Raw genomic sequence first — 18,848 nt, 5'->3', positions numbered from 1 at the left:
AACTTCAATTGATGTGCAAGTATGTTTATTTAGAGTTCGACTAAGTTAGCTTTAAAATTAAGTTAAGTAGTGTAGTCAGAAATAGAAAGACAGTTTCCTACGAAATTGTCGGTATTAACGACTGTTTTGTTAGATTTTCTTCATTAAAATGAAGATTATTTTATTTGTACAGCCTGTTGGATGCGATAAAATCTTGGGGTCAAGAACTAAAGAAGATCAGTGTAGAGTCTGCGGAGGAGACGGTAGCAGTTGTCAAGTTGTCAAAGGAATTATCGACAGCAATGACTTTGACGTAGGTAAGTCATTTTTTACCATTCTACTAAATCTGTCTGAACTGGTGTAAATGCAATTTTTAGTTTTTATTTATTTTTATGACTGTACTACTAAAAATCTGTTTCTTAGAACTATTTCTAGATCACGTAATCCGAAGGCATCCTTATTAGCTCAATCTGTCTCGAAATTCTCTTCGATTTGAACACTTCTACCTTATCTTAGAGTGAGGTCCAATTGAAAAGTTCTTAGACAGAAGCTTCTTTCGTACCCTCCGACGCGAAATTTTTGTGTTCTTTGAAGAAACTACAGAGCTGTGAATAATAGTATAATGATTCTGAGATCTCTTGAAACCAGAGGGTTTTGTAGTTTGTAGTCTGAGTCCTCTTAAAACCCGAGGGAGAAAATTCAATTCTTAGGTAGGCGGCAATCAGAACTTGCTCAGATTATCCATGGAATGCATGGACATATACTGTATCATACACACATAAGTATACATATACTGTATCATACACACATAAGTATGTGTCTGTGCATGTAAACTAAAACAATTTTCATGCAAGTATTAATTTGCATCTTGTCGAAATTTAACCAAAGTGCACGTAAATTAAACGATACTTTCAAATCGATGAAATACTTTGTAATTAAATATGGTGACACTGGTTAAATATATCTGTTACTAATGGCAATAATAATTAACTCTATATACCTCGAATATTAATTTCTTATGTTAATGAGTGATCGCAAAGGCAAAATTTTGTAAACTGCGGTTTCTTGAATTGCTACTACGTTATGTCGTTCTGTGCGTTGGGATGTTCTTCTCAGTATTAGGCTTAGTACAGTGCAAAGACAAGCTGACTGTAAACCGGCCTATGATTAAATTATAGTAACAACTTGAATTAAAGTAACAAACTTGAAGTTAAATCAAAATTCGGAGACGAGATTATAACACGATATAAGAACTTATAAAATGACAAAATTGGCAGTTATTCGAATACCAATTCCAGGTCGTTCTTGGCCAACATCTTCTGATGACTATACATCACATTACTTGCCAAATGCAGTCATCAAGAGATTGTCCGAAGCAATGGATACCACAAAATAGGAAAGCCGATATATTGTTACGTTTTTCTTCTGACACCAGTTGTTGCATTATTTTCTTCCTTCGCGTTCATACGGGGTTCGTAGATTTGGAGTGAATAACGACGACACTTGATAAAGTATCAAAACACACTTTATTATTTACCAATATTAATCAGGACAGCTCCAAAACACTTTTACAGTCGTCGAAGATCTGAAGATCTACTATAAACACGCTGGAACAATCAGCGACACAGCCTTCAAACTGTCAGGCAATAACGGTGAAGACAGCTTCACTGCAAAGCACCAGAGTACAGCTCCCGACTCTGATCGGTCGTTCTCGGAACTCTTGAGACTCTCCACGTTACAACTCGCGATGCACTCGACAACACCAGAGCACAGCTCCCGACTCTTCGGTCCAGTCGTTCCCGGAGCTGAACACGCTCTCTCGACGATGCACTAACCGCGATGCACTAAGAGACTTTTTCGGTGAACTCGACATCCCACTCGGCACTCGCTGCCCGGTTGTCAACTCGATCGACTCGAGACACTAACTATCTCGCACTCTAGAGGCACACTCACTAACTGACTGCGGACTAGCAGGGTTTATATAGCTTTCGGCTTGTGTTCAAGAACATTCTGGGATAAACTAGTAAGAATTCGTTCCAGAAGGTTCTCTCTCCGTCCATGGCATATCGCCAATTCTGTCGCAAAATGGGCAATTTCTCGCCAAATCTGGCAACCCTGCCTTCCCTTGCCATTTTATGGCAACCCCAAAACTGCTTTGCGGGGAAGTCATCTTACCGCACCTGGACATTTCATAACAATATTGTTGCGTGCGTACGGGTTCGTTATGAAAGGAATGCACAAGTCCGATGAAAAATGAACAAAAATTTATTATTATCACAACAGAATGCTTAAATTTTCTCAAATTATGATGCAGTATTACAATATCTCACAGTAGTTATCTTTTAGCTACTCAAATGTCCAATAGAACGTAATTCAAAACAGCTAAAGAAAGCTAATCCGCGAATTCGCTACAATCAACAAGAGCAGTTTTCTAAACAACAACAAACTAAGCAACTCTACAAACTGAAATCGAAATCGAGTCAATGGCTAGGCGGCAATTAGTAGCCAACCGCTACTTTAACAACTCTACAAACTGAGATGTTTTCCTCCTTTTATAACATTTTAAAATCACGCGCTAGAATTTTCCAGTACTTTCTCGAAATAAAAAAAAAAAAAAAAGAGATATTTATTTATTTAACGCACGCGCTCTTATATTTTTAATTTTCCGGCTTAGCTTTCTTTTAATATTCGTCACGCGCTGCACTGCGCGAGAAATAAAACCATTTAATTTATAATTGAACTAACATTAGCTTTTTTAATACCAAATTCGTAACAATATGTTAACATTTTATGATACTCGACACTTGATGCAAGCTAACTTCATTGCACTGAAGGTCGTCTGCGAACCTGATACACTGAGCGTGCTGAGAGGCCTTGTGCTTGTGTATTGAAACTGTGTATGTGAGGGTGCTGTAATGGTGGGTAGTAGTCAGCACAGAATTTCAAAATAACAAAAAGAAGGCGGACTTCCCGTGCCATCAGATCATCTCACTTCCGTTGCCACCAATGTATTAATTCTTAATGGGTATCTGAAGCGCTACACAGATATGGTCATCTGGCTTTGGCTGTTGGAGGTATCAAGTTTCCCCATTTAGGATGATACTATGGATCCACGAGTTGCTAAGAAGATACTTTAATGGTTAAACCAAATGCGTGTTGTAGATTAGAGACCAAAATTTCATTATCCACCGTTAGGGCACACATGCATAGATTAGTACTGCGTGTTTTTTTTTTTTTTTTTTTTTTTTTTTTTTTTGTATAAGATTTTAAATGTTGTCTTTTCAATGTATTTTCTTGTTATTAGGCTATAATGACGTATTATTAATACCAGTTGGAGCGACTTCCATTCTTATTCAGGAAGTAAAACCAAGCAATAATTACTTAGGTAAGTATTCTTTTTTATATTATAGTTTAATACCTCTCAAGAGATCCCCATAGCGTATTTACTAACCTTTAAAAACATACGCGGGGTACTACATACACCGTTTAAAATAATCTGATGTGTTGACCACATCACTTCCTTGTACGGAATATTAAATTATACGCATCTTTTCCTGCATTTCATTTAAACTTATTTCCTCGAATTTCATTAGAGACATATTTCTCATTTTATTCTCACTTCGCGGAAAAGCAAAAATACATAAAAACTCAAAATAGCTTCATTAAAAATTGAAAGATATAGAAAAACATAAAACACCAAATATAGTTAAAACAATTAAAAACATTTTTGCAATTAAAATTACAGTTTCTACGCAAAAACAAAGAATTCGGCCAGCAGGCAAGAAGGCAGATTTTCGGTGCACAAAACTAAAAGTTTCCTTTTGGGACCAAAAGAAAAAAGATACTGAAGGTGCAGAAAGACTTAATTCACTATTCTGCTAAGTTTCAAATTTAAACAAATATGGTGCCTATGGTAAAAAAATTAGGCTTAGCCGTACTTAAACAACTTTTAATATGTTGATAATTCTAGAACTATTGCATGAAGCATAACTAAAGGCATAAAATCCTTAACCGGATGATGTGAACAACATAATTCAATCATTTTTAAAGCAAAAAATACACAAATTACCAACATATAAGAATGAAAAAAACTGAGGTCACTGAGCCGAGTAACAGAGTGGCATATATATATTTATATACTTTTGGTGCAGCCGATTACAACCAAACTCGGAGGTACACAACTGCATGTTATACCAGCTCTGTAAACAAAATTCCAGTGTTCTAAGGCGACGTTTTTTGAGTTATGCGAGATACATACATACGTACGTACGTACAGACTTCACGAAAAAATCCCTTCTGAATCCATTTTAAATCACTTTTGTAATTCGTTTAAAGGAAATAGTCCTTTATTCTGTCCTTACGTACACATGTCTCGCAAAAACATCCTTAAATTGCAGTCGATAGAAGTCAAAATGGATATTTTCGTTTGAAATGTGATTCCCGGAATTTTTCGTGATTACAATACTTTCTTTACTTTGTACAAGGAAGTAAAAATGGTGCAAATTCTAAAAACATCATATCGTCTGTATCTAAATTTTGTTCATCTTCTATACCAGGGACATAGCCAGCCTTGAATTTGAAAGGATTCCTACACGTTGAAGGGTAATTTATCTAAATCATACTAATTTTACCATTTTAATTAGCTGAATCTCTGTCAATAGGAACAAAATGTCTAAATCAAATTTATAGTTTCATACTTTTTTTAGTTTTTAAAACTTTAATTTATGTATTTAATTAAATTTAAGTTTAGCTTTTTTATTTAAATAATTATAACCAATATTTTAATTTTTAACACACTGTAATAAAGAATTTATATTCTTTTTATATAAATGTTCTTATTAACACCCTGGCACTGGTATCCTGAATGCAGATGGCAAATACTGCATAGGTGAAATATATTTATGATTTCACTATTATATAGTTTTGTTTGGGCTAAATATTTTAATAATGGGGGGAAAATAGACATTTAATTAAAAAGTTGAACAAATTTAAAGCGCTTTAATTTTTAGAAATGTTTAATCCTTTATTTAAGCTTTCATTTTATTATTTATCAGATATTTAACTTCACACAGAACCTTGTATTCACCTCAAAATCGCTTTTCATAATCATTGCGGTTTTTTAATTTTTTTTTTTTTCAAATAAAGAAAAATAAATTAAAAATTATTAATTACAAGAAAAGCAAGGATTTATTGACATTTTGCGTTGAAATGTCGGTTCACTTTTCAAATTCTTGCCCCTAAATATTATATTTAAAGAAATTAAATAATGAAGAATCTGCATATATGCATGTATGTTTATCGCACTGTGATAAAACGACGGTACCTAGAACCATCCAGTTTTGAATAACGTACTTTTCCACCCGAATATGGCCATCTGGAAGCCAAATTTGGGATTTGGAATTTGTTTTATTATCCATTTCCTATTTTGTAAAACTTTAACGAATTTTTGATTAACAAACTCGACGATTTGAAAGCGAGCAATGGCAACACTGTACGAAAATAAAAATTATCTCCAGCGCGAGAGACTGCGTGTCGGAAATTCTAAAGATAGGCTCATTTTAAAATTATTTTGCGATATTACACTGAATTTTATGATTTAAATGCGAAGAACATAATATCTAATAAATAAAGGTAACACACAAAACGTTAAAAAAAAAAAAAAAAAGCCACTTTGGGCGTAATGTAAAATCTGAAACTTTCAGATTTTTATATTTTTTTAATTTATTTTTAATTTTTAAGCATTTTGATCTTCTTTAATAAATTTTATGATGGTTAACACTGATATAAATTATTCTTCTGTAACAGGCCTTCTAGGTTTTCTAATAATTTTAAATTAGAATAATATTCTGTAACCTGTAAAGGCATGATATCCAATGTCTGTAACAAGATCTTTAAGTTTTTAACTGGACGCTTTAAAAATTTCAAGAACATTACCAGAATAATGAAAATAGTGTTATAATAATAAATATATTACATATTTTGTTGGATTATTACTGAAGCAAATATTTATGCTAGATTCTTATTAATCAATCTAACATATACCGAAAACAAAACATTTACATCAAAGTTACAAAATTTTTTCTTGGTTAAAAAAATTTTAATTATTATCCAACTGAATTTCTTAAAATTGCTGCATTTTTTGACATAATTCTTCCACGCCAGAGTGTCCTGGCATTCAGGGCTACGCCCCTGTTTTCAATAACTTTTAAATACCGAATTACAGTTTAAAAGTTAAAATACACATCCCATCTCTTCTTTTCGCTTATTGCTTTCCACACGCAAGAATATTAATCTTTTCATGCAGCACTCATCCGAGGAATTATACTAGAAAATACGCGTGTTGTTAAAAAGTTACTTGCTGACAACGCTAAACATCAGTGTCATCAATCAAACTCCTTCACGAAGGGTTTCGTTTTAGGCTTACGAACGTATCACTTCGGTAAGGCTTTGGTCGTTACGCAACTGAAACACACCTACATATATCCAACGTACAGTGAATTTGGAGAAGATAGTTTAAAGGAAGAAAAGAGAATCGGGCCAGGGTTACTGGTGCATCTATGCGAAAATCAACACGCTTAGATCGATGTGCCAGAAAGCATATAACGGTGATCTCATAAACACGATAATCGACATTACGCAGCATGTACAGAGAGCTTTTAATTTTCCAAGATTTATTTTATCATCAAGATCAATTTTTAGATGATCGGTCAAAAACAGCTCAATGTAACCTTTTATGAAGGCTGCCATTGAAGCAAAGATTAAAATGTGTCAAGATAGGCCCTGATGAACAATTGAATGTCACCGATAAGAGTCTGCGGGCAACGTGAAGATAGGTTCAAATCTCCTGCGGTTGTTGAAAGCCATACTTCTCGACAACCCTGGTTTCCATCAAAGGCAAAATATGTGGCGAAAATTTATCGCTGAAGTACTGCCTGGTTCCCGGGGTGTTTTCCCTCAAATTTGATGCAGAAGCATTACAGTAGCTAGGTTCAGTAATGCCTCAATCTCCTGTGGTACTACTGTGCTAAGTGCTGGCCTAGCTTCTACCAGTACCTCAAAATCGACGCGGAAGCTTTAACGTTCAGCAATATCTCAATCACCTACAGTACTACCAGCGTGTTGGCCTAGCTTCTATCTGTACTTGTTGGTAAAGTGTTGCAGTGGTTGCACTACCTTATCTTCAGCAGTTGCAAAGTTCTGTTTGCCAGCAAGATAAACGTGACTGCACGTTGTAATTATGAACAGACAGTCCTACAAGGTACATAGATGATTCCTTGACCACCCAAATCTCTACATTTCATATGTACTCCAAACATTTGTAAGACATGATTAGCCGTCATCTGATTGATCTTCCACAGTTTTAGCCGGAGGATGAACTGTGAAAGGTAGTTAAAAGCATATGGTCATCCATAACTCAAGATTCTATCATCACGTTGATTTCAAAGACCTCATTGATCTCGAAGGGTTTCTTCTAGTATTGCCGTAAGAAATGTTATTACTTTCTCTGATCCTGTTGTAAGAAAATTATATTGAATTATCTTTTTGAAATTACAGTCATTTATGCATTCTCTGTCAGTCTGCCAATTTTAATTATCTTCTACTCACTCTTTCAAAGTGTTGCCTTTTATCTAATATGAAGTGTATATGAAAGGCACTAAGGAACATGATTCATTGAAAAACACTGCAAAATTTCAAAGATTTCTTGCCTGCCCTTAGTTACTAATTCGAACGGTTAAAGTTTGTGAGATGTCAAGAGAGGCTGAAATTTTCATCCAAGAAGTATTATCATTTACCACAATTATCTTGTGCTCATCACTGTTTTTTAACGAATGATTTTTGACAACACCTTTTTCAAATTTGATTTAGTGCAAACTTTTTATGCTATTTATGCTACGAAAGCGTACATTTACAACTCTTTTGTATCATTTCAGCCATTCGAAATGCAGCTGGTGACTTTTATTTAAACGGTAAATGGAGAATTGAATTTTCCAGGGAAATACGGCTTGCTGGGACAATATTTATATACGAAAGGAAACCTCAAAGTTACTTGGCTCAGGAAACATTGAGAGCAAGAGGACCTACAACTGAACCTATTTTCATTGTAGTAAGTTAAAAATTTCTTTATTGTGATATCACTCAGTCTTCTCTCTTCGCCAAAGAAATTATCCCCACATTATATTTTTAACGTCATCTTAAAATTTTTAGCGTCATCTTAAAATAGGTGTATTTCTAGGCACACTTGCAAGAAATTAGAGTTTTTTATTCAAAATTTTCTAAGATATATAGGAATTTACATGTTGGCGCTTTGAAATTTAGCATCTTTTTTTTTTCGGGGGGGGGGGAGACATAATAACACCAAATGTGGTTTACGCACTTTGTTAAAATTATTTGAAAGTATGGATGATGGCATTTCAGAAAAAGTCCGATTTTGTATCCAAATTCCAAATACCTATATTAGAACAATGCTATATACAAATCTAATATATTTTCTATGTCGCGCTTTCGAGACATGAAAAACGCGATTTGAATTTCGTCAATCGGCCCAGAAGAACGGCAGATATAGAACTGTCTCATTTTGTTTCTTTTTTCTTCGGTGTACATTAATTATTTTGTTTTCACTAACGGCTTCCATGAGTCTTCGTCTCTTTTTGACCTCTCTGTGTCTTTTACTCTCCAGTGTAAATTTTTGGCGCCTCACATATTGAGCGCTATTGCCTCCTACACATTTCTTTAGTTGGTATCACCAATACATCAAACTTACTGTTCAAAAATCAAAAATCCTACTGCATGAATAATAAATAGATTAACCGCTTTATTATCCTTTGTTGCATATGTTAGATAAGTTCCAAATGAAACATTGATTCAGACTGGAAACCGCACTAACCATGCATAAAAGATTTGCTGCATAAACTTAAATTAATACACATAATGGTATGAATGTGAGCAATATGGAACTAAATTATGGGTGCTTCAGTACAGTTTCAGAAAGGGATTCTCATCTTTTACCCTTAGTTAAGTTTTGTGTATTAGTTACTATACTATCCATAACTTCCACAGAATTAACTTTCAAATTATTTTCTCTTGTATTAACAAACAGAAAAATAAACGATAAATGTATTTTTGAAATTCGTATGTAATATAAATATTTCAGTACTAAGTTCTTGACGTCATCCTAGATTCTTAAAGGATTCGTAATAGCTCTTGTCATTGGGATTTTGTATACAAGGACTAGAAATTTTATAGTATTCATAGCACCGCCAGAATGAATCTCGATGGCATCATAAATGCTTTTGTAGATACTTTCGAAGCTCGATTTACTCTAAATGATTTTCATAATCCAAATAATATAAATGTGCACGTTAACAAATTTATCAGCGCAATTATCACACTCGCAATAGCCCCATTTCGCCAACAGAAGTTAAGGTTGTAATAATAAATCTAAATACTAAGTAAGCTTTGGGTTTTTATGAAATTACAAATATGCCAAAGTTGGTATGCATATAAACCTTTACCGTTCCAACTATCTGTGCGAATAATATTAAAGTTACACAATCATGAAGAATAAACCGCCTGCGGCGAAGCAGATTTTCAGTTAGAATAATGTCTCTGACTCAAAATGGAACTCTCAGATAATGAAATGTTTCGGCTGAAAATGAAATACTTAGGTAGTGGAATGTTTCGGCAAAAAACTTCTCGTTCTTTTATGCAAATTGGCCATTGTTCCTCAAAATAGAAACCTTCATAAGAATGGCCAACTTTAAAGATACCCATATTCTTATGAAGATCAACTTTTAATTTTTTTAAAAAAGCAACTTTCTTAAAAGTGCTATTTTAGTAGGAAAAGCAAACAAAAACCCACTTACATAGTAGCTCCTTTCCAAGAAAATACTCACAACTTTAAGAAGTTCATTTTTGTATAAATACACAGAGTATTTACACATTTTAGAGCGATTTTGGAACTGTTTATTTGAACTTGTAAAAGTCGGCATCATGATTTTCATGATAAAAATTCTTTTCATAAAATTTCTGGGGTACTAATTTCCATTTCTACTCTAGAAAAGATCAGAGTTATAACGGTTTATACTGGAAACATCAAGAAACTTCGCAGAAAAATGTATATATGCAACACTTGTATCAGTCTTCATTTTTTCAAGGAATGCAGTGACATTTTTCGAAATATTACTAGTTGCTTTATCTTGATAAAATTTCACTCTTTGAAAGCCACTGGGATAAAAAAAAAAATGTAACTTCTCCTGTAAATATTGGACGTAAAACTTTCGCTTGATAGTACGTTCAGTTAATTTTAACACTTTTTCCATTCTTCTTATTTTTAATATCTGATTGTAAGGGAGTTCTGCGACAACCCCTTATTGACACTTTCTTTGCACTGGCGGAACCAGGTTTGCACACTTTTTTCTCTTGGTTTTTGGTAATTAATACACTTCTTTTTTGTTGCAGTTATTTAAATAAACGTAGCAACAAGAGTCACAATGTATTTCTATTTATTATGCTTATTCAAGGGTCACAATGTTTTTCAGGTTATCTTCTGCTGAATAGTTTTCATACAAGGTTTCACAAATTGTTCTATATTGAGCCACAAGCCTCGACAAAAGCTGGTGAACATTACGTTTTTAGCTTTCTTAAGTTGTAAATATTGGTTTATTGTCTTATTTATTGTTGCTACAGATGTATTTAAAGACTTAGAAATTTATTTCTGCGTCAGCTTACTTTCTCTTGTTACAAACGATTTAACTTTAGAAACATTAGAAACAGTACGAAGCTTTTTCGGGTATTCGTTTGGAGACTTCATTCCATGCAGAAGTAATGACTGATTAATTCCAGTTAATAATGTTGTTTATTTTGCACTAAGAAATTTTAATACCATTTATTTCACAACTATTTTGAATTATGAAATAGAAATATTTCTTCTGGAAAACGCGAAAAATATATCCTTCAATCTACAGCTTGTTTACATGTGATACATGTTAGAACCAAGTCTCAGTTGTTATCTTTCTTTCATAGTTTGTTATTGTAAGGGTGGCAACCATCTGATCTTCGTTGTAGTTTTTTGCTGTTCTACGGATTTTGAAATAAACATGACGCGTTGGAGTATTAGATGTAAAACACTTTCATTTTATTAGGAGAAAGGGGAACGGTTAGTTCTTCAAATCTCGAACAATACATACGACATTTTGAAAGAAGAGTAAATTTAGTAGGAGACGATATTTCTCATTTCAAATAATAAGCTACTGCCAGATATTTTTATTCCAAAACATTTGCATTTTTTTAATTCTCTACCGAAATCATTCTAAAAATGTGTAAATAAATACCCTATGTATTTGGTAAAATTTAGCGTGCTTCCTAATAAACTAATGATTTCAAATTTTGCACACGCACTTCCAGGTTATGGATTCCTATGCGATATGGCGAAGCAATTTTTGTCAAATTTCGATTTCGAATTTTTTTTTATTTCATATTTAACCAATTTTTCGCCCCTACCTTCATTTAATGAATAAACTAAAATCTCACAAATTTACTGTTTGCATTAACGGATAGAGCAAAAAAGCATCTTTTAAATGAAATTTCCATCAAAATTTAACTTCAATTCTGACATATTGGCGAAATTTTGAAATTCGCTGGTTTTTTTCCCCGACGGTTTGACATTTATGATTTTAAAATTTCAATACCTAAAAATGTACTAGTTAAATGTAAATTTTAAACGTTTCACTGCTTATAAAACAAAATTTTCGTACCCTTTTGAAATAGGAATGTTAAAAAATATAATAATAGAATTATTTCCTGCAATTTTCAATAATAAGTGTATGCTACAGTCTGAAACAAAAGAGGAGGTATTCCCGTCTTCCTTCCGTGCTTCTGGGGAAATATGTTTCAAAGTTATGATGTACTTACATCATAATGGAATCTACCGCTTCATATAAACTTTTTTCCCATTTCGTAAATTTATATACTTTTTTCCATCATTTAATTTTAAAATCTCGTTTTATAATTTCATTGTATAGTACAGAATTTTCTGTAATGGAACATAAAAATTCTAACAGCCAAAAAAATCTGTCATAAAGATTTGAAATCTTCCAGGTTGTGAAAGAAACTCCTTACCCGCTTTTAAAACAAAAATGATAAAGAAAATGTTAATTAGATTACTTTCTAGAATATTTTTTACCAGCCGCCATGCATAACTTTTATTTAACTCCCTCATGCTATCACTATGGTCGAAGCGTTATCAGTCATTTATAATGTTGCGTGCGTACGGGTTCGTAATAGATTGAATGCGCAAGTCCAATAATGGGTTAATAAAATTTATTTTTATGAAAGGAAATGCTTCAGAACTCTGGAATTTTCCACAGAAATATTCGTACAAGTATCACACAGTATAACTAATAATTACACTTCAAACTACTAAGAACGTTAAACACAACGCAATGCAAAGCGCGACTGAAGAGAAAGTTATCTCGCATATCTCAGTTCCCGTTGATCTAAACAACTCTCAACAACAATAACTAAGCAACTGAACTCAGATGCTCTCTGTACGGATTTCCATAGTTTTCACCCGGCCACGAGATATTTCTAGTATTTTCTGTTTCTCGAAATTACTGAAAAGCAAGAAGAGCATGGAATTACGGTTACAGCTAGCATAGTGGTCAATCACAGTTATTGAATTTCAATACATATTACGGTGATGCAGGGATCGGACCAAAATGTCGCCAAATGGTCGTCACATATTGCGACTTTTGGCGATTTTTCGCCATATTACCAAGATACCCATTTACTTAATGTTAAATGCACTTACCCCCCACGTATTCTTACTTTTATGGCATAGCTTTCTTTTAAAATTTGTTACATTATATACAAAAATACAATTTTACTTATAATTCTACTAAAATTACCTAAGTACAAAATTCCTAACAATAAATTATTCCCCGATAAGCTACCAAGCTCAAATTTTGCACGCATGTTAATTTTAATGTTAGTGCAGCGTCATAAATAAATTTTTTCAATATTTAATTAAGTTATTTATTTAATTAATTTATGCTGAAACGATTTTTCGCATTTATCTTCACTTGATGAATGAACAAACTAAAATTCTCAGAACTGTACTGTTTGAACCATCACACGCAACGGAAAAAAAATCTTTTAAATGACATTTATATGAGATTTTAACGTAATTTCTAGCAAAATTTCCAGATTTTTATTTTTATTTATTTATTTATTTATTTATTTATTTTTTATCATTCGATGAAACAGAATTATTGTAAATAAAAGTGTAGTTATTCAGCGTCAAAAATTATTCCTTAACTTGGATAATTTTTATTGAGATGGAACGTTGAAAAAAAAAATGAAAACAAGGACAATAAAAATACTTATATAAAAAATTAAAACTCTTAAAATAATTAATGAACTAAAAGCAGAAAAATAATTTATCATAAATTTCACAGGAAAAAGAGATTAAATAATTTTGTTTACAAAATTCATCTATAATTTTATGTCACGAGTAATAAAAGCAAGGGCTCCCAAACAATGGAATCCAATCGAATTGGATTGTCAAAAATGTATGTGCTTATAAAAGCATAATAAAGTTATTGTTATATTTATAAAGGTAAGCCCTTACCTTTATAAATATATCAAATATGCCAAGGGCTGTCCATGTTTTCTATTATTCATGACATAAAATTACAGGGGAATTTTCTAAAGAGAATTATTTAGTTTCTTATTCCCATGAAACTGTAGGGTCAATTTTTTTCATGCTTTCTGTTCATTTTTAGATGTTTAAATAAAAGCTTATTTTATTTTAAAAAAAAAAGTATTTTTGTTTTAATTAATACCTAATCTTCATAAGGAAGTCGGCATCTTTCTGAAGGCACACCTTTGTGAGTTTTCTGTGTGCATACCAAAGTGCATAGACCAAAGTGCATAAAGGTATCAGTACCTATGTGATAGGAACCGTTATGGCTTCGTGTACTAAGTTCATTTTTCTTGGGCTTTTGGGTAAAACCCTATCCCAATCTAGTGAAGTAGTTGATGTCCGAACGTTGTCTAGGTAGAGAGAACCGTTATGGAGAGGTCTTACAAAGTTGAAATTTCGAAGACTCGTAATATAAAGAAGTACTTCTAGAGACTCAGGCAAGCATCTCTACAGCTGATGTGTTACTGTACAGAAGTTAGGAAATGCGTGAATAGAGTCAAATATAAATCTAGGTGACGAGACGAGATTAGGTAGACCCTTCAGATGTATAAATGTCTGCTTTGCTCTGTAGTGAGGGGCAACTGACTGCTTTTACGCTCGCTTGTGACACCAATCTCAGAGAAGGCGCGGCAACACATGTGCAAAGCTGAGATACTCTTGGTCTCCTCTCATGCTCTGACACACGCTGAAACTTGATAGCATCGAGAGAAGAATAAAGACGGTTAGAATCTTTCCAGAAAGTTTGCTTTTTTATTCCTCACAAAATTGTTCCAGTGTTTTATGCAAGAGGAAGTTTTCGTAGGAGGTGACTTCACGCGAAAATTTCATCTTGGGTGAAATCTGGATGCTCTCTTACAAAGCGGATTTTAAATGCCAATTAAAAAAAAATCAGTGTTATGTCTCTCGGCATCCAAAAAAAGGCGTGTGAATAACATAACTAAGTCAAGTTTATTTCTTTGCACCATTGCTATGTGTAATATTTGTGCTCGTACTATAATACCCAACCCTGCGCTAGGATGACACGTTTTCTGCTTGGCTTGTGGGAAGTACGGCATGTAGCTCATTTTATGGAAAAATGTAAACTGACCGAGAGTGTGAGGACGAGATGTGGAAAAATAAATGAACAGAATGTAATTTAAAAAAAAAGAAAATTCTTGAATAGCTAAGCAACAGAAATTATGAGAATTGTTAATGAAAGCAAGACTATCATAGAAATAGGACTTTAATGTCCTATTCCTATGGTGTCCTATTCCTATGAAAAATATTTAATTATTTTAGTTTTTCTTTTTTTACGAGTTTATGTGTTGGGTGAGTGAGTTATGTGTCGCCTTACTATTTTTTGTTTTATAACTGATTATGTTATGATTTTCCTTATTTTTAATTGTGTGAGTGTATTTTTAAAGATACACAATCTGTGTTAATCTGTGTTTTAAAATTTTGTTTTTATCTTTTAACTGTATTTTTGTTTGCCTGCGTCGGGTGTGCTGTGCTAACCATGAGGCCGATTATTATCGGCCAGGAGGGTTGCAGCATACTCGTAAACTAAACTATAAAATCCAACGAACAAACTAATAGGGGGACCGGAAAGTAATGTTGTTTCTGCGCATGTCCACAACTACATGCTAAGGGCAGAAGTGGAAGCAAATTCATGTCAAACACTCTTAACCAACCTTGGTCGACCATCCAAGAACATTTAAAGCAGAATAGAGAAACAAGCAAAGCAGGTGTTTGAATCCCCCCAAATAATCTGTCCGAAGAGAACAAAGCCAACCAATCCATCACATGTAACGTATTCCTTCAACGGCACCACACAGAACCGTTTTTTGAATCCGCTTTGTAAGAGAGCATCCAGATTTCACCCAAGATGAAATTTTCGCGTGAAGTCACCTCCTACGAAAATTTCCTCTTGCATAAAACACTGGAACAATTTTGTGAGGAATAAAAAAGCAAACTTTCTGGAAAGATTCTAACCGTCTTTATTCTTCTCCCGATGCTATCAAGTTTCAGCGTGTTTTCAGAGCATGAGAGGAGACCAAGAGTATCTCAGCTTTGCACATGTGTTGCCGCGCCTTCTCTGAGATTGGTGTCACAAGCGAGCGTAAAAGCAGTCAGTTGCCCCTCACTACAGAGCAAAGCAGACATTTATACATCTGAAGGGTCTACCTAATCTCGTCTCGTCACCCAGATTTATATTTGACTCTATTCACCCATTTCCTAACTTCTATACAGTAACACATCAGCTCTACAGATGCTTGTCTGAGTCTCTGGAAGTAGTTCTTTATATTACGACTCTTCGAAGCTTCAACTTTGTAAGACCTCTCCATAACGGTTCCCTCTACGCTACACAATGTTCGGACACCTACTACTTCACTAGACTGGGAAAGGGTTTTACCCAGGAGCCCAAGAAAAATGAACTTAGTTCAGGAAGCCGTAATGGTTCCTGTCACATAGGTACTGATACCTCTATGCACTTATGTCATTTTTCAACAACACAGAAAACTCACAAAGGTGTGCCTTCAGAAAGATGCCAGCTTCCTTATGAAGATTACTGGAGACGAAATTATTTGATTACTGGAGACGAAAAAATGGGTCCTATATAATAATCCAAAACGGAAAAGGCATTTTTAATAGGGGTTACAAAGGGTTTACATCCCAAAAAGGCGCTTCTGTGTGTTTGGTGGAGTATTCGCGGAATTGTTCATTTTGAATTGCTGAAACCTGGACAAACTCTTAGTGCAGATCTTTATTGTGAACAACTGGATCGAGTGAACCAATCTTTAATCAAAAAATATCCGGCGATTGTCAATAGAAAAGACATCATTCTGCAACACGACAATGCATGATCGCACTGTGCAAGACAGACGCTGGAAAAAATTAATGAATTGGGATGGGAGGCGCTGCATCAACCACCATACTCGCCCGATATCGTACACTCGGATTTCCATTTATTTCGATCTCTACAACATTTTCTTTGTGCCAAAAAATTTGAAAATTTGATTGATGTCTAAAATGCCACCTTGGGATATTTTACTCAAAAACCAATTGATTTATATCGGTCCGGGAATTGAAAATCTTCACACTAGATGGCGAAAGGTTGATAACGAGGGTGATTCTATTATTGATTAAAAATAAAAACGTGTTAAAAATGTATTCGTGTGAATTTAATGTAAGAAAGCGACATTACTTTCCTGTTCCCCTAATATAAATGCTAGTACTTTCTTACAACACAACGTGAGTGAAATTTAGAAAAAGAAATTGTGTCTTTCATCTGTGATCTGCTTGCAAGATAGGATTAGGAAGTGCTGTGTCCACCTCCATCCTCAGTCCATCTCACTGTCCTTATCATTATAAATTTTTGTTTGCTAACTGCGTTACGAAGCTAGCATACTGATGACAGATTCTCTCATAAATATAACGAATGAAGACTGTAGTGAAAGTATATAAAAGTAACTCTTTACCGTTCTTCCTTGATTTAACCAAATATATTATGATCATTTTAAATTTCCCTCTTCATAATGGTGTAAATTAAGAAAATAATAAATACTTTCAATTACTTATCTTGGTGAGCTGTTTGCTTGGTGTTTTGCTGTATTTTTCCATTTCTATTTCTCTTATTAAAGTATGATATGTTTGTAGCGAAATGCTCACTGTGTAGTGGTAAAGTCACTAAAATAAAATTAACACTGAGATGCGCAATCAGCTTACTGATGTTAACAACGACCTGCGAACTGTAGTTTGAAACGTTGACAACCAGTTCTCGTGTACTCTAAAGGTGAATTCTTTGGAAATGGCGTACAGCAAAAAGATGATACTAATTGCCTTGGGCCTCAATGAACTTACAATGAAAAGGCTCCAAAAATTCAGAATGAAATTTCTTAAGTTTTCGAATCTGAAGAATAAGTTAAGAAAATCTTTTTTTTTTTTTTTTTTTTTTTTTTTTTTTTGGATCTAACTTTCCTGTTAGCCGAAAAGAGGAATTGATTATTAAAGGCTATGGACTGGCTTCATTAAAAATGTGTGTGCGTTCCAAGTACATCACACCTGGTGATTATAATTTGAAACGTTAGTGTATTTTCTATTTTCTGCTTATTATTTTATTATCTCAATTTTCGATTTAGTAGTTTCCTTCGGAAGGTTATAAATTCAGTCTATGGAAAGTATGTGAGATATTAATGTTAGTTTTTAGGGTCATGTTAATTTTAAGGGTGTTATTAACTCGCCTTGTTACTAATTTTACTCGAATTTAAAAAAAAAAGTATAGTGGTTTACATTTGTTTTCGCACACTAGTATTTTTTAAATTTATTCGCATATATCTTGTACTAAATATTGAATCATAGACTCCGAATTTTTTTCTAGTATATTATTTCTCTATTTTAGAATTTATTACAAAATACATATATTATAGAAATATTCTTTTAAATCAAATAGTTTATTCCAAAATTGTTAATTAGCAACTCATAAAATAGTTCAGACACTCGAGATATTTCGGAAGCCTCCATTTTTTGTTATAATTTGTGTTTTAAATAAAAATACATCATAAAAATTATCAATTGCATTCGGAAGTTATTATTTTTTTATCAAAATATATTAACAGTTCCATATCTAAAGTTATTATGGCAAGAGCCTTCAAATTAACGATAAGACACGTTTGAAACTTAACTGCTAACGATTTTGGAGATTAAGTATTCAAAATGTTCAAAATCCTTAACACGAAGCGATAGTAAACTCAGTAGTAACTATCTTTGGTGTAAGTTGAATGGAAGTGTTCAAAATGTACCGAAATCTAAGCCACATTCTAATCCAGAACTTGCCTAAAAAAAATCAAACAAAACTTAAAATTTAATGCCTTCAAAATTACAGTGAATTTAGCAGAACAACTTGCAATAAAAGCCCTGGAAGCCCTAAAACTGCTTGAAGAGCCATTAGATACATAGATACAATAGGACATTTGCAAGAAGAAATTTCTTGGTCAACGTGAAAATACACCGGCATTCTCAAAATTGATAATAAACCAAGATTTATCAAATTCAAATAATGCAATAATATTCTTAGCCAATATAAAATTTAACAAATTTTGGTCCGATGGATGACTTCCTGTGAGTCCAGACCCGAATGAAGAATGAAACCTACAACTTGCTGTTAGTATGAAGATGGAATCATGAGAGA

The 18,848-nt window shown here is 33.4% G+C and overlaps 1 protein-coding gene across 3 annotated transcripts in view; it reads left to right on the top strand.

Moving 5' to 3' along the window:
* Window positions 1–18,848, top strand: part of LOC118192400 (papilin-like) — a 198,655-nt gene that overhangs the window by 61,064 nt on the left and 118,743 nt on the right. For all 3 annotated transcript variants that reach the window (XM_035363369.2, XM_035363363.2, XM_035363384.2), the window contains exons 7-9: window positions 173–296; window positions 3,284–3,364; window positions 7,911–8,083. In XM_035363369.2, coding sequence (XP_035219260.1) covers window positions 173–296; window positions 3,284–3,364; window positions 7,911–8,083 — 378 coding nt within the window. The remainder of the gene's footprint in view (window positions 1–172; window positions 297–3,283; window positions 3,365–7,910; window positions 8,084–18,848) is intronic.

Source organism: Stegodyphus dumicola, chromosome 3 (assembly GCF_044657685.1).
Source record: "Stegodyphus dumicola isolate Sdum_Otavi_A_Nest chromosome 3, ASM4465768v1".
Taxonomy (NCBI): Eukaryota; Metazoa; Arthropoda; class Arachnida; order Araneae; family Eresidae; genus Stegodyphus; species Stegodyphus dumicola.
The sequence above is the reverse complement of the archived record's forward strand: the minus strand, read 5'-3'. Positions and strand labels throughout refer to the sequence as shown.